Raw genomic sequence first — 16,721 nt, 5'->3', positions numbered from 1 at the left:
TGTAAACCACTTTGATAGACCTCTTTTATTAAACTATAATATAATAATGAGCCTATAGATTAGCACAGCATGGGTATTAAAGCCATGTATTAGTTTAGCTCAAATTTCTTAGCATCTATAACTGACTTCACCTTAAACTTTTTGCAGTGTATCCAGCATATTGTGGAATTGGCAGCATGCTTTGTCTGACTTTTACACCTAAATAAAAGGGCCAGATGCACGTTATTGTCTGACAGATTATTAATTAATTTTCCAAATACATAAAAATAACTCATAGTTGGGCAATAAAGGAAGGCAAGTTTATTTGTACAGCACATTTAATGTACAAGACTATTCAAAGTGCTTTACATAAAACATTAAAAGCATTACAGATGGTGCAAAGAAAGCATTAAAACATAGTAAAAAGTAATAAAATTGTAATACAATAATAAATTAGAAATTAAATAATTGTCTTCCTCACTTGTTTTTCCCTATTAGCCTAAAGATCTTTAGATCCGATAATAAAAAGGTTGTAAAAATTGTGGCACTTGAAACTCAAACTGCCATGTTTTGGAAAGCTATACAAATATGTTAGAAAGAAGGGAAGTGATAGCATTAGGAAATAAAGCTGTGACATAAAGTATATTGTTTAATAATATTTATATAAATATATATAAATCTTAAATAGTTCACCTCAACCATGAGTCTGCAGCCTCTCTATCATGTTAAATGTGTGTTCAACAGCCTTTAACCCATCTGGAAAGATTGTGGCTCATGCAGGAACAAACCCTGTTTTAAAAAATCGTTTTAATAAACAAAGTCGCTGTTCAGCTATTATTCATCAACAGCAATTAATGGGATCTGAGTTATCTCAAGCATCTGAGACATCATGATGCAGGAGAGCAATTTTTCACTACCTGTACAATTCAGGTCTCTGTTCCTACTTACTTAATGAAAGAGAAAGCAAAGAAAATCCACATAGCCTGCAGTACACAGAAGCACAAAGCCCTGCTTTGTTGTGTGACCTTGAAAATTAATTTGTAGCCTGTAAAAACTGCTTTCCCAGCTTGTCTCTTAATACAGAGAGACATGGAGAGCGCACGCTCTGAAAATGGAAGAGGAGGGAGAAACACTGCTATTGACTCTCGCCCACTCTGCATCCCCTGGCGCACAGCTGAATACAGTCTTTAGAGACAACCTTTCTCAGGCTCAAGGACAGCCACAAACAGATGTTTTCATATTCATAGGAACTCATTTTGAACTGGGTGGGTATAAATGCATGCAGCTGTGAACCTCAGCGATGCAGCAAAGGCTGAAATCAGCAGTAAGATGGAGGCTGGAGGGTAAAATTGTAACTGTAAAGATAACAGCGGTAGTTTGAATGTTTATCAAGTGGATGCAGTGAATTGAGCTTTTCCCACTCTGCACTTTCTGCATATTTCTACCTCAAGGCACAAAAAACAAACTTTGCAGGCGACAAACAATCAGAGGACAGTCAGGCAGGATTCACACGGACATGATTATTTAACGCTTGACAGTCGGCAGGCCTGACACTGGGAACAGTAGCGACAATCCGTCATGAGATCAGACATGATTATTCAGCTGCAATGATAGACTAGTGCCTCTGCTGGCAGTTAAAAACTTTTAACTACTTTCATTCTTCCATGGTAAACTACACTAGCAAACAAAATCCAGACTCCACTTCAGCAATGCAAGACCTCCACCTATTCAAAGTGAATGGAAAGCAAGACCACTAACACCTGAAAAATTAATGTCAATCTGGGTATGTAAAGTAAAATGTTCTTTGGTCATTGACTGAATGTGACTATGAAGTGTTATCATCTGTGAGTAACACAGTTTAGCACTTAACTGCTCCATCAACCCACCTCCTTCCTCTTTATGGAGGACTTATTGCTCTGGAAAGAAACACTTGTGAATTACATTTGGTCCTATATGGAAATGGTCATGAGTCATACCCATTCCACCTTTATGGGTCTTACAAAAAAAAGTATGAGTAAGAATATATGTGGTTGTTTGGACTGGATGACACCATATATTTTCTGCATTATATCATTTGATCACGATTACTTTTCATGTAAAAGATATATGAACTGTAGCATTATTAAATTTCCTATGTATACATTTATCCAGTGTTTATTTAAAAATGCAGTTAAAATAAGCTTGTCAGTGATCAGTTAACATATTACACTGTAATTGTAGAAAGTGGAAAAGAAGAGGTTATTTAGATAATTTGAAGTTAACCATAACAGCACGTTGTTTTTTTTTGTTTTTTTTAACCAGCCCTTTAATGGCAGCTGGCCTCTTTTTCTATTCTGGCCTACTACAGACTAAAACATTATCAAAATAATGCATCAACCCTTCAAAATTCACACTAAGAAAGCATCAAGAGAATTTATTTCCTTTGGACAATAACAATAACATTAGGAATCAATGTTTTTTAACAAATGGTTAACAAATGATATCACACAAGCTGGTTATTGAGTCATCTATGAGTTGCTTTGGCCATAATAAACAAAATACAATTGCTTGCAAAGTGTTGTAGCATGCAAGTTAAAAAAAGAGTCATAATTGTCTTGAAAGACCTATGTACATGAGTGATTGCAGTTTAAAGAGGTTAATGTTAGTAAAAACATTTTATTAATCTTCTGTGACTTTGGTCATCGTGGTTGGAGTCCAGATGTTGTGAAGTTGTGCCATATGCTCCATTTCCTCACTGACCTTTGCATCACAGACTGACCCAGTCCTTGTAACAGCTGTTAGCACAGCTTTACGTCATACTGTGTGAATAAACCACACTGACTGCAACATTAGAGGATAACACATAGTAATACTTTGGTGTTTGTCATAGTGAACACTCTATAAAAACATACATATTCATTTGGTATATCATAGATTAAAACTGCTTTTTAAAGTCAATGTTAAAACTTTGAAATATTTTTGTTGAAGAACGCAGTGGAAAGTGCTACATCAACAACACACCAACCCCCCTCCATTTCAAGCAGGCAAAGGCGTAAGGACAATTAGGCTCACCTTAGAGATCAAAGTCATCCTTTTATAATTAGCTTTGGACAAGCTCTCAATGTGATTATGACCCATTTTTTCACAGTTTTTAATTAGCTGTACTGAACTACATTATTGCAGTAAAAACCAGTTTTACAATATACGACAAGAGTGAGAAAATGGAAGTAAAGTCATGGGATTGTTGTTTCACAGACATTTAAGTGCTGTGAATAGCTGAAATAAAAGATTTCCTTCACAATTCTGTCTGCTGGCTCTATCGAAGTAGGTTACACATAAGCTTTCTCCCAAAAGCAAAACAAAAAGTTGACCTACAGAGAAAACTGAGCTCACAGTGCAAATCAATACACAACCAGTCCGCCATGTGTGCTTGTGTATTGATTCCTGTGGTCTCTCACACTTAGTTGCCCTGGTATTTCAAGGCCACTGGGTTGTTAAAATTGCGTTTAGTTTTGCACACGGAATTTCTACTTTAGACATAAAAAAAACTCGGGTGTACTGCCTGCAAATACACAAGCACATAAACAAATTATTTCTATATATAAAACACACAACTTTGTCCATTCTCAGAACACCCTTGCCAGTTTTATCAACTCCCAGCTGGTTGATGTCTATTATTGGCACTGTATAAAGGCATTCATTATCCAGATTTGCATTCAAAGGTTTGTTTTTGTGGTCCAGCAAAATGAGACAGAACTGAAGTCTCAAAAACTTTGTGCATTCCCATAGCTGGATTCAGTCAATGCAGAAACAATCTGTGTGGTGCATTCCTTATTTGATGAGCATTTCTAGCTCATACATAAATAGAGTCCATCAACAATGTATGAGATACATGCTGTCTATGAAAGGTGGGTTTGCAGAGGAAAACAAAAAGTCACATTTCATACCTACTTGAAAAAAAAACCCAATATAGATTAAAATGACAATGTACTGCTCAGCCCTAGCCTAATTCAGCTAATAGGCTGCTATCTCGTGCCTGCATTTACATTTTTGCTAGCTCCAGTTTACCTTTGATGTTTTCTTTAAATTGCTTATGTTTAAGTCAAGTGATGCTGTCTCACGTATCTGAGTTTATTGTTGTTAGTTTGATAGCTGTTCCTGAATAATTTGTTCTATCCTTTATTCAGAATTGCTGTACAGTCCTTTCACTGCGTGCTGCACTTACAGACCAATGCTATTTTTCCAGATCAGAAGACAGTTCACTTTGTTGAAAGCTCAGTTTGAGCTTGTTGTCTCTACTGAAAAGACGTGTTGTTCCATGGTAATTGAGAACCCAAATGCTGGATTCAGCATTCAGGAGACAGGGAAGTGATGAGTCAAAACTTTAAAGCAAAAACACTGCCAAGGCAGAAAGTCCAAAAAGCTAAACTAAAACTAAACATGAGGCAATGACGAAGTGACTTTTAAAAAATTGCAAGGACTGGTTGTCATGGGAGAGTTACAACTGGCATCGGACAAAGGAAATTAGATGATATTTATACAGAGTGATGATTAAAGGGCTGGTATGGTAATTGGCTAACAGAATAAAGGTGTGCAGGGAAAGCAGAAAATGGGAGTAACCAAGGCTAAGCACACATAGACAGATTTTTTGTAACCTGTAGTGTTCCCTTCCTTTTCCCTAAAAAATTACATCCAAATAGCAAGGTTTGCAAAAAATTCTCCATCCACATGAAAACACACAGGTACAGTGTACATTAAACTTTTTCTTAACAGGGTTGACAAGTAATCATAATGCTTTCTTCTCCTTTTCATAAAAGATGGATGATGCAATTCATTAAAATTTGTCCAACCAATAGAGCTCAGGCAACCACGTCATCCCACGGTTCATTGTAGGTCGCCGTACTTGCAGATACGCAGAGTAAAGCAGCATCCACTCAAGCTTGGATGGAGAAAAATGCAAGAGTTGCTTAGGGAGAAAAACTGAACAATCAGACAAGGGAATGTCATTTAGATGAAATCCAGACATTAGGTGAAACTGACCCATACAAATGTGGGAAACAGTCCAAAAATCTAGGATGTGTGCAGCTCAGTAAGGCACCTGGAGCCAGTAAGCCTATATTCTGCTCTACATATAAACAGGCAGATTTAGACAGAGAACTGTAAATGCCTCTGGTCACAATTTTAGCTTATGTATGTACACTTTGTTTTATATTCCACTTTTCTGCCATCCTCTTTATCCCAGGTTAAAATTGTTCCTGTCCATCAGTCTGAAAGAACTGCAGTTCTAATAGTTTTAAGGAAATAAACCCTGTATTTGTTTAATAATCAGTGTTATGTATAATATATTTCTACAGTGACATTTTTTTTCATTTTTACTTCAGAAAAGATGGTAACTGCTCCTTGTATTGGCCTGTCAGAGCTGTCAGGTGTTTGTCACTATAGTGATTTAATTGCTGTTAGATACATATTGAATAGATATAAAGTTTTAATATATATATTATCATTAGGGCTGGGCACGTTAATGTGTTATTATCGCGTTACGCATTATTTGATTGACACGGTTCATTTATTTTTATACCGCATTATGTTTTTTTGTTGTTGTTTTTTGTTTTAAACTTATTGCTTACTGGCCACATGCAGAGGCTAACAGTCCATGTCTCTTCCTCCATGTCTCATCCTGCTGCAGCGGTGGAATCTGTGTAATGTGTGCTTTCAGTAGAGGAGTCGTTTGTCCGTGTTCATGCCGTAAGGTGGACACGGGGAGCCATTATTTGGGTTTACATATTTTTTCGGATTTTGTGTACCTGGTTTTTTAATTGTTTATTGTCTTAACTGTGTTTGTTGGTGACAGAAATGGTTTTACTAAGCTGTTAGCTGAGATTCTGGACTTTCTGTCGATACCACACATTTCTATAGTTACATCTACAGACCTGACGTTACACCCAGAAACGAGATGTTAACCCCTTAACTCCCTGTAGTGAAGGGTGCAGGTGCAGAGGTGAAGCTAAACAGCCAAGCTAAGTGTAGCCTGGGAAATGAGTTACCTCACAGGACACAATTACTGGGGTTCTTTTACAGCAATTTAATACAAATGACCAACTTAACACTGTACAAAAGTGGCAAAACAATAAAAGTAATAAAAATAAAACCCAAGAAAATACGGCAGTGGGCTCTGGTTATTTTACAGAGAGGCAAAAAAAGAAAACCATTAGTCACAATTAACCTAAGGCCCGTCAACTGGCAGAGATATTGAATGTATTACTTTTTTATACACTCACATGTCACAGCAGTTTTTTTCAACACATCAATCAGATACTGGAAGTTACAGGCACTGAGGTTCTTGCTCTTCCCTTACATAAAGGGACATGGCAGTCTCCGCCCTGCACCACATGCAGGCCTTTGTGTAATCCATTTCATAACATCTCATTAAAATGCAGTAGAAACATTTTAAATGTAACTCCTAGTTTACATTTCAACAAGGGTTGTATATATTTACCTTCTCTCAGAGATCGGTCTCTATTTTACCATAAGATGGACTCTTAATTAGCTCTCCCCGTGTCTCTAGCCAAGTCAGATGTCAAACAGGAAGAACGATTGATGATAACTTACTACTGTAAAAATGCCTCCAACTAAAAGCATGCTCTTTAAAATGTTATTCCAGGTTGGAAATGTATAAAAACAATACCATGTCACAATGGTCTGCCATTAAAGTCATGAGAACGTTTGTGGTAGTTCGAAACACAACATGCCCTCACCATTCCTGAAAAAAAATACCCCCCAAAAAGTTTACTGCAAACCAGTTGTGACTGTGACTGGCTACGCTTCGTTTACCAGCATGTCTGCAAATCCCACAATGCCTTACGTTGTTACCTCACATTTCCGTGCTGTTAGAGGTATCACCGGGTCTGATACAGACAACCTTGGGCTCGGGTTATGTGTTGTTGGAGTGTTGCTTTATATACTCCATATCTCTTGTAACTGCACATTTATATGCAAATAAGTAATTTGCATAAAAACTAGGACAGCCAATTTGTTAAAATGCAAAAAGCTTAAAGCACACTGCAATGTATTTTTAACTTAATCTGGTTACATACTTTTAAACATGATGACTGACTTTGAGGCAAAATCCCATTTCCTGGTGTTATCCCTTACCCTTTAGTCTATGTTCTTGCTGTGGTAGTGGTAGTAGAGGTAAGGTAATACAGTAATACATCGTCAGTTGTTACCAGTTCCATTTATGTAAATAAATGTAACATAAACAAGTGCTGGTGATATGTTCAGATACCATATTTATACCAAGATTAGCAAGTAGATGGACAGTTTTTACATATGGGTCCAAAGCGACTTACAGTGGTATGGCAGTAGCATTAAGGGTCTTGCCTAAGGACCCAACTGGAAGATGTTACATCCCCTAGGAGATGCAGACCCTGATCTCCCACACCAGAGACTGAGTGCCTGCCAACTGAGCTAACCAGCTACCACTATAACAAAAGTGAATGATTACCCTTTTTACTCCTTTACAGTTGTTTGGGCTGGTCTTTATGTTATGCACATTCCTACTTTATTGAATTGTATGTTGATTATGTGAAGAACTGTGTGGAATTTTCTCACAACACTCTGATACCAGAAGGAATTTGGCCACAGTCGCTCTACGAGTGAACATACAATAAGAAAATATGGGGCTGAGTGTTTGTAATAAATAGTAAAATCGAACTAGGTCCAATTCTCACAATGTAGGTCCAAAAATTACAACAACTGGCTTCATTTGGATGGCTGAAATTGCATTCCCGCTATTTAATCCAGTTTCCACCTATTTAACATTAATGAATTAGTTCAGCATTTTGGGAACAGTTCAGTCCTCACACATATGAGCTATCAGCCAAGAAATAGGCTTTATGTGATTTAAAACAGGTTTTAGTCCCCATATGTCTAGATTTCCATATATTGCGTAAAATTCTGAAACCCTTAAATCATTTTCCCCACTATCTTTCTTGTCTCAAGGTCTAAAAGTCCTTTTATCTGTGCCATCCCTCACTTACACACAAATCTCTGACTTCTCTCAACTGGTTTTAAGCATTGAAATCAATAAATGTCCCAGCTTTCACTGGGCTCCAGAAAAGCTTTTAGAGACATTTTGACAAACAACCCAACAAGAATGGTTTTATCATGTCAAATATAAATCTCTCCCATCTCAACTTCAGATAAAGCTGCATGTCATTAAGTCATATCATGAAACAAGTTAATCTCCTGAGAAATTGGAACTAGCAGAAAGGGAGGTTTGATTTCAGAAGCCACGAAACACAAGGACACATTTTTCTTCTCCTTACTGAAAGCACTTTTAGGTTGATCCACAGTGGCACTCTTGCAGCAGTTATTACACACCCATTTGGTGAAGATAGGGACATTGAAAGTACTGCCAGAGGTAATAGGTTTGATAATCCATTGTGTGTGTGTGTGTGTGTGTGTGTGTGTGTGTGTGTGTGTGTTGTAACAGTTGTAATTGTGGAATGGCCCTTTAAGACTTCTCTTGGTCGTCTTCTAATGATGACATCATCAAGATACTTCGAGAAGACAGGAGATCGTCTTGCGAACGCTTGGACTGCAGACGGACCTTTTAGGGAGCTCGGCTCTTTTCCTTTCTTTTTCCCATTTGTTGTGACGGACGTGTTGTGTGGCGCTGTTTTATTTATGTATGATGAGACAGTAGCCGTCCAACCGGGCTTTATATGGTTGACGAATGTCCTTTTATTAAAGAGCACGCACTGTGGAATCCTCAGTACCAGTGTCGCTGTGAGTTTGTCAACTTTGTGGCAGCTTTATCCGGCTAACTGAGCTAATTCCTGTACCACAACACGCTCTTCCCGTTACAAATTGGCGCCCGAACATTATTTTTTCCTCGGACCCTCACTGCGCCGTTACAAATTGGCGCCCGAACATAATTGTTCCTCGGACTCTCACTGCGCCATTACAAATTGGCGCCCGAACATTATTTTTCCTTGGACCTTCGGCTCGCCATTACAAATTGGCGTTGGAACGTTTTTTTGGACCTTCTCTTCCTCGTGTGGTGATGGCAAGTTTTCGGGAGAATATTCCAGCACAAACCAGTCGGGAGGAAGAGAGCTTTTCACCCCGCACGTGGTGCTACATGCTAGCTGACTACAGGTCGGAGTCCTCTGATCACCGCTGGAACACACACAATCGGATCTGCCGACAGTAGGAAAAACACGGATTCCTGTTGGAGTTCTACACCACCAAACCATCTTCTTCGTCCATTTTACCGTCTACACGGCAGATATCTTCAGTTTAACCTGGGTTTCGAGCTTGCTGAGTGGCAGCTTGGATTCGGCCTCTCTTTCTCTCCTCTTCATCGCCACGCGGCTGCACTCGCATTCACCGGACCGCCATCTTCTCACGCCATTGTTTCTGGTATGGTCTCTTTCGCCAAGTAAGTGAGGATTTTTGAAGAAAAAAAAAAAAAAAAAGACACATCAGTGAAAGGACATAGAAAACGAACTGAGGTGAATAATAACTGTGACATATCTTGTTTACTTAATCTTTTGCATTTATTTCTATTGAAGTTGAACAATTTTGATTCAAATATGTGAGAAATGCCATTGTACTGGTTGGGCTAATTTTCTGCTGTTTTTGTTATTTACTACCACTGTGTAAAGTATGTGGCCCATGTTTTGAAACTTTCTCTCTCACTCCTGTGGGGAATTTGTGAGGTGAACCAATCATCTTTAAAAGTGGTTACACATTCCTGTGAGTTTACTCAACTTTTCCTACTTACTGATATTTTTGAGGATATTTCAGCTAAATAACTAGTCATTATGGCCACTCATCCTGACTTCAACGACCCTTTTGATGATTTTGGTTTACATGGTTTAAATGTCCGAAGACAGACCCCTGCTAACCTGGAACATAAAGTGCAGAGCTTACAAGCAGAGGTTGAAATGCTTCAACAATGCCTCCACGACTCACTTGACCTTCAGAACGACATTTTGAAACGCTGGTCTAACCAGACTAATTCAGGTGACTCAGGCCCCCCCTGTCATTCTGCCCGCCTTTTCCCAGCAGCCTCTTCAATGCCCCATATGGCTGGTCCTTACATTGACAGGCCATATTACTTAGGGATTGGGACCCCTCATTCCACTCAGGCCCAGAAACCTGAGTCCCACCTCCAGTCTGATCCAGTTGATTTAATCACCATCACCCAGGGTTACGTCTGGTTGGTCGGTAAATAGGTGGACTATTCTTCATCGCACTAGATGACTTGACTTACAATGACGTTGAGTTGTTTGTCATTGTTTGCTTTTTGTTAAAATGTGCCAGTGGTTTAAATTTTCTGCACAGTTCATGTCATGTGGAAACATCTTTTTGTTGGTTTTGTTGTAAAGTTCTTTCAACTGTTATAAAAAGGAAAAACAAAAAAATTGAAAAAATTCTTTGGAAAAAGCAATTTACAGAAAATGGAGATTTCATGTCGGATGTGTGTATCTGTGAATTTTCATTTTTTGGCATTTTTTGTGCATTTTAGTTAGTCATTCCACTGTGTGGGACTCTGTCATGTATGCCAGATGTTTCAGTATTATGCTGTCATTCACCCTGTTTGGCTAAAAGGTCTTAAGATGTTTGTCCATGTATGGAAACACTTAGTGATTGGTCTGTTCCCTTGTTGTGTACGGCTGGGGACAGCCTTTTTTCACCAGGGGGGTAATGTAACAGTTGTAATTGTGGAATGGCCCTTTAAGACTTCTCTTGGTCGTCTTCTAATGATGACATCATCAAGATACTTCGAGAAGACAGGAGATCGTCTTGCGAACGCTTGGACTGCAGACGGATCTTTTAGGGAGCTCGGCTGTTTTCCTTTCTTTTTCCCATTTGTTGTGACGGACGTGTTGTGTGGCGCTGTTTTATTTATGTATGATGAGACAGTAGCCGTCCAACCGGGCTTTATATGGTTGACGAATGTCCTTTTATTAAAGAGCACGCACTGTGGAATCCTCAGTACCAGTGTCGCTGTGAGTTTGTCAACTTTGTGGCAGCTTTATCCGGCTAACTGAGCTAATTCCTGTACCACAACACGCTCTTCCCGTTACAGTGTGTGTGTGTGTGTGTGTGTGTGTGTGTGTTGAGGAGACAAATCTTCAAACTTGGAACCGTCCATCATTGTCACACTCAGCCACTGCCTCCAGTCTTTGTCTTAAGGGAAGATTTTCATTTATTTTTGTCAAAGTCCTCATTGAGATAATTGTATTGCTCCTTTAGATTGATACTGTGTGGTATTCTTGTGATAATGAGAGCCCCTTGTTAGCTCTGTACAATGCAAACTTCTCTGTAAATTTATTTAGTTGATTTAAAAATGCAAACACTGCTGCAGCTTCCCCTACCCCATGCAGCCTTTTTCGTGTGTTTTCTGTTTTTTAAAAATGTGAGATTAGTGAGATTAAGGTTGTTTTCACATCTAATAGTCCCCTGGTATGACTGGGGACTTGGTTCAAAAGGGGGTTGACACATTCAGGTCCAAGTTTACTTTCATCCTGCAATTAGTCTGACGAGCCGACCCTTTCAAATAATATATACCTTTCCTCACTGAGGTGCCACTACATTAACAATACAAACAAAAAAGACAACCAAACAAGAATACTAGCTCATCTATTTATTGGATTTCTGCAACAAAGGCATTTTAGAAGAACCAGAGTTCACTTTGATGTGCACCAGAAATCCGTTTGGTATCACAGCTGCCCAAATGAACCAGACTTTCCGGGGAAAATAATTTAGGATTTAAATAATAAATGCTGGTGTAAATGCATGCTAAATGTTCATGTAGCTTCAACAAATGCTAATGAGGAAGAATCCTGGTTGGATTCTTGCAATTATTGGTGCAAAATGTTCATTTACTCAATCAGGTCCAAAGCCCCACTCCATCCCCCTCCCCAAATGTTGCATTTACAACAGTTTGTATAAACAGCAACACAAAAAGGTGTGCGTGTAATGATCAAAACATCAAATGAAGCATAACGACCACTCAGCTGCATTGCCATTTGTTTTAATTACATGTCTTAGGCAGACACTAAAAACTCTTGACTCTTATTACTTTGCTGAGCTAAACATGCTTCCACTTATAATAATAATGGCCTAAAGCACTTTACATCTTTCCTCTGCCTTCACTGCTTACTCTGACAAATAAGATATCTTTTTGAAGAAGAAAAAAAAAAACAACTAAAAAACACCAGTCTGCTTTTAGTGCATAGATTATGAACATGTCTGGGGTTGACCTAGCTGACAGTTGAGGGCACAACCCAATAGCTGCCGAGAAGAAACCAGGAGGCATTAGGGCATTGCAAAATTCAATATCAATTAATGCAGGATTCAAAGTTCAGCTTGACACAGCAGTTAGTGCTCCTCCTTGAACAGCAAGAGAGAGGTACTCAAGCTCAGCCCCGAGGGAACCCGGGGATTAGCTGCACAGTCAATACATGAGTCTCCTCTCTGCTTCTCTGCTCGTCTGTTATGTGCTTCTCTACAATAAGCTCTGCTGATCAAGCTCAAGCAGATCAATTTTTTTGCACAGAAAAAATGGAATGGCTCATATCTTGAGATTTATTGGGGAATTATTTGTTTTTCTGAAACCTGAAAAAAGAAAAATCATTGTATGCTTACTAAAATATTTAATAGCTGAGATATGAGCACAGTTATCAGGGGGTAAAGAAACATATTAGTCTTGCTATTCATAAGCCCTTGCTAGCAGAACCACAGTGAAACCCAGCTTAAATAATGCCTCTCAGAGTTTTGAATCAGCCACCAATGTTTGCTTCTCAGGAGCAAGTCCTTGTGTTGCTGTGCAAAAATAACAGCGAATGAGTCATTTTGCTAATAAAACTCTCATCTGTTACAGTAGAATTAATTGTTTTAATATGTCAAGTTGTTTACTCATAAATTTGCTATTTTTTATGTTCACAACATTTGATGAGTGATAATAAAATTGCAATTAAGCTCAAATATGGAATATCTGTGAAAAAGTATACGCCCTTTCTACTCTAAGGTTTTAAGTATCAGGACATGAAAATGCAAAAATAATCACCCGGTCCCTTTAAAAGTCTTGAAATTAGACATTGCCAAATACCTAAGAGATAAATCTCAGACTCAGTCAGCATGCATCTATCCATTTTCTATACCTATTTATTTTAATACAGGGTTGCAGGGGACTGAAGCTATCAGGCACCCTGGTCAGGTCACCAGTCCCCTCAGACTAACAACCACTAACACTTGCACTCTACTATGGTAGAATGTAGAGCCGCTAATTAACCTATGCAGGGTTTCAGAGTACCAGGAGAGAACCCATACCTACACAGGGAGAACAACTCAACTAAGAAAGACTCCAGCTAAGGTTCGAACCAGGAACATACATGCTGTGAGGTGACAAAGCTCTCAGTTAGTCTGTTAAATGTAAAAGTTAATTACAGTACAATTCAGATAATAAACCAGTATACCTCTGTAACAACATCATTTTGGCAGAATGGACCAAGGTGGAGATTTTGGACTAAAAAGGAACATCAAATCTACAACAGATTTTACAGTGACCTGGTCAAAGTACCTTAACCTGACTGAAATGGGTGGTGGGATCCTTAGACAGCTGTGCATAAATGAATGACAGCAAACTTTAATGCATGAACCATGTAAAAAGCATGTCAAAATTACCTTACACTGAGATAATGAATTAAGGTGGGAGAGTGGGTGAGTTAGTAACCAAATGAATGAGACGCTGGCTTTCTCTTGGCCATGACTGGGAGTTACACAGTCAGGTACACATTCTTGAGTCATGTGACTCTTTCTATATCTCTAGCATGTTGCTTGAAAAAAAAAAGTGATGAAGCTCTTGAAGAAATCTAAAAACTACATTTATTGAGTAAATGTAATTTTCCCAAATTTTCTGCTGAAACTATCAGGAATGTTTGAGCAAAGTCAGGACTGAGCAGCAACCTTGACAGGCGAGTGGCTGACGTGCAGGCAGGGTGTTTTGTTAAATATGCACATTTTAATTGAGGAAAATGGTTTAAAGGCATACAGCATGTGGGTCATTTTGATAAAAAAAATCCTCTGAAATTCAATGCAGTTTCTAAAGGTTTAATCAGTGACACGATAGAAAGATTAACCCTAATCTGTCTAAAAATACCAGTTTTTAGTTCAGTTATCAAAGTTATGCGATGTAACGTTTTAAAGCCTAAACTAGATGCCTACATTGACTCACTAACAAAGATGTTCTTCACAATGTATTTTCCCATTTAGATAAAGAATTTTCAGTGTGATGATCCTGTTGTTCATCACATAAAGATTACTGGAGATGCAACACAGCCTGTTACATCATTTACCAGGAGATAAACACACTCTTCTTTCCTAATGCATGATAAAACCAGCTTGAACTGGTTTTTACAGGGATTACAATTGTGCCCTTTTTGTCAGTGTTGGATGAGTTCTAGAGAGGATTAAGAACTGGAGAACATTTTCTGCTTTGCCCTTTAAACTGAAAAACAACTGCCCTATAGAATCTTTTCCTGGTTTCAAAGGATGGTGGATTCAAGAGGAGCACTATTGGGCAGTTAACAATCTAACAGTACATTATGGTGCTTTTTTTTCTAGACTCACAAAATAAGGGCTTTTAATCATGTATTGGTATTGAGTGTACTGTCATTTTTCCTCTGTCTGATAATATAAAGAGTTTGTTCACCTAACAAATGCATCTATTTAGCACAACTGACTACATAAAGCTTCATGAGCTTAAAAAGAAGAGAAAAAGACTTAACCTCACTTTATGAATGATAAAATAACACTAAAACTGCTGTTATTTAATTAACTTGTATGGATGATTTGAGCCACACTTTCCACACGAGTCTGAACTTTTCTTTTTTTTTTCCCTCTCAGATGAATCCAAGACGGACGTCCCTGAGGATTTTGACATCGACATGGATGACCCAGAGACCGAAAAGGCAGCGGTTGCAATCCAGTCCCAGTTCAGGAAGTTCCAAAAGAAGAAGCGCAATGAGAAGTCCTAGTGAGCGCCATGTTGCTCTGTTACTGTGTGTTAGCAAGTGGAAGCAACACACAGTGACGACGGTGTGACATTTGCATGTAAACAAATTCATACCTGTTGAAACTCCATGGGTTGTGACGGGGTTGCGGGTGGGTGACTGGGGGGATGCGATAGCCTGTTAATCATATGACATGTTTGTGAATTCTCATCCTAATATTATGATTACTGTTATTTATTATTTTGACTGCTTTATCAATGAATACCATAAGGAATTTAAAGGATCCAGTTTCTGTCCTGCCATAAATGTTCCATATATCATGACGTCTAGCTGGTGTTTGTGTTAGAATATTTTTTGTACTTGCCCTCATAGTTACACCTGCCATCCCTTTCTGTACTGCTGAAGACTATGTTTCTAAACAAGCTACTGTATTTTGTGAGTAAATGGAGCAAGAGCTGAGGTTAGAGTAAAGTGCTGTTAGGAAACTTAGCTTTGAGCTTTTCATTTACCCAGAAGCATTTTTTCTTACCTGCATGATATCAAAACTGTGTATCAGTGTATATTGAATAAATAAAAACTATGTGTGGAAACTTTGTACAGTGCATGAAAATACCTGACTGTCAAACATTCGAGATGCATGTGGCTGCTGAATTGCTGCAGTTTGCAGAGGGACTGACTATATTCTGATGACAAATCTATAAATAGAAACTCTTCTGAATGAGCTTGGCTGAATCTATTCCCTTCTCAGCTTGATGACCTTCTCCATGTGAGGCCATGCTAACTGAGTGATTGATTCCCACTGAGCTCCTCTAAGCTTTAGGCACCCAGCAACACACACCTGATTCAATTTTGTATGAAGCTCAGGATTGTACAGTGATATTTCACTACAGAGAGAAGACTATGCAAATCTAATTTCTGTTTATACTAAGCTTAAAATAGAGGTTTGTGTGAAAAAAACAACAGAATTTGAAGAAGCCTTGGCGTTCTTAGCTGTCCAGCTGCTACTCCATACTTTAACTCTGTGTAAATAATTGCACAGCCAAGATTTCAGCCACAAGCAGCTGTCACAAACAAGTCTTACTCGTTTTAAAGTGGATCAGAGTACAGCACAAAGCTTCCATCATTATACAGTGTGAGGCTCAGGCACATAATGTGGCCTTGCTCATTAGTCTGCATGAGGAAACATGTAAATTAAAAATAGTATGTGTAAGTCTGAAGTCCTGCCAAAAAAGATTGGTGCTGTACAGCATACAAAAGCCGCAATTTGAGTATGCAAGCCATTTCTTATATATTTTGAACCCCAGACCTAAATTTTCCCCATTCAGTTAAATGTGGCTATAACAGTTATGTGGTTGGTCTACCAATTTCTTTAGTCCAGGCTGAAACACTTGAAAAAGATTAAAAAGGTTCACATTGACATTCTGCTCAAAACTCCATGAGCAGGATGAATCATGGTCTTTTTCCTGTAGTGCCACCACATAAGGCTGACATTTATGGCTCAGATGGAAATGCATCAACAGCTACTGGGTGGATTACTATAAAATTTAATAAACACTTTCATGTTTCGTTTAGGAGGAACCAAAAACCTTTTGTGATCCCTCAACTTTTCATTTACCTAAATCATCAAAATGCAAGTTGTTGCTATTCTAATTAGCTTGTAATGGAATTACATGTAAGATCTAAAAAAAACATAATAATCCCTGGCTTAGCCCATCATTTATGCAGTGCATGCTT

At 38.5% G+C, this 16,721-nt stretch overlaps 1 protein-coding gene across 1 annotated transcript in view; it reads left to right on the top strand.

Annotated features, from left to right (window-relative positions):
• pcp4b (Purkinje cell protein 4b) overlaps positions 1 to 15,580 on the top strand; it is a 39,632-nt gene extending 24,052 nt beyond the window's left edge. Inside the window, exon 3 of the mRNA XM_041995501.1 lies at positions 14,881 to 15,580. Coding sequence (XP_041851435.1) covers positions 14,881 to 15,011 — 131 coding nt within the window. The 3' untranslated portion in view covers positions 15,012 to 15,580. The remainder of the gene's footprint in view (positions 1 to 14,880) is intronic.
• Positions 15,581 to 16,721: the final 1,141 nt, after the last annotated feature.

This window comes from Melanotaenia boesemani, chromosome 9 (genome assembly GCF_017639745.1).
Source record: "Melanotaenia boesemani isolate fMelBoe1 chromosome 9, fMelBoe1.pri, whole genome shotgun sequence".
Lineage (NCBI taxonomy): Eukaryota > Metazoa > Chordata > Actinopteri > Atheriniformes > Melanotaeniidae > Melanotaenia > Melanotaenia boesemani.
The sequence above is the reverse complement of the archived record's forward strand: the minus strand, read 5'-3'. Positions and strand labels throughout refer to the sequence as shown.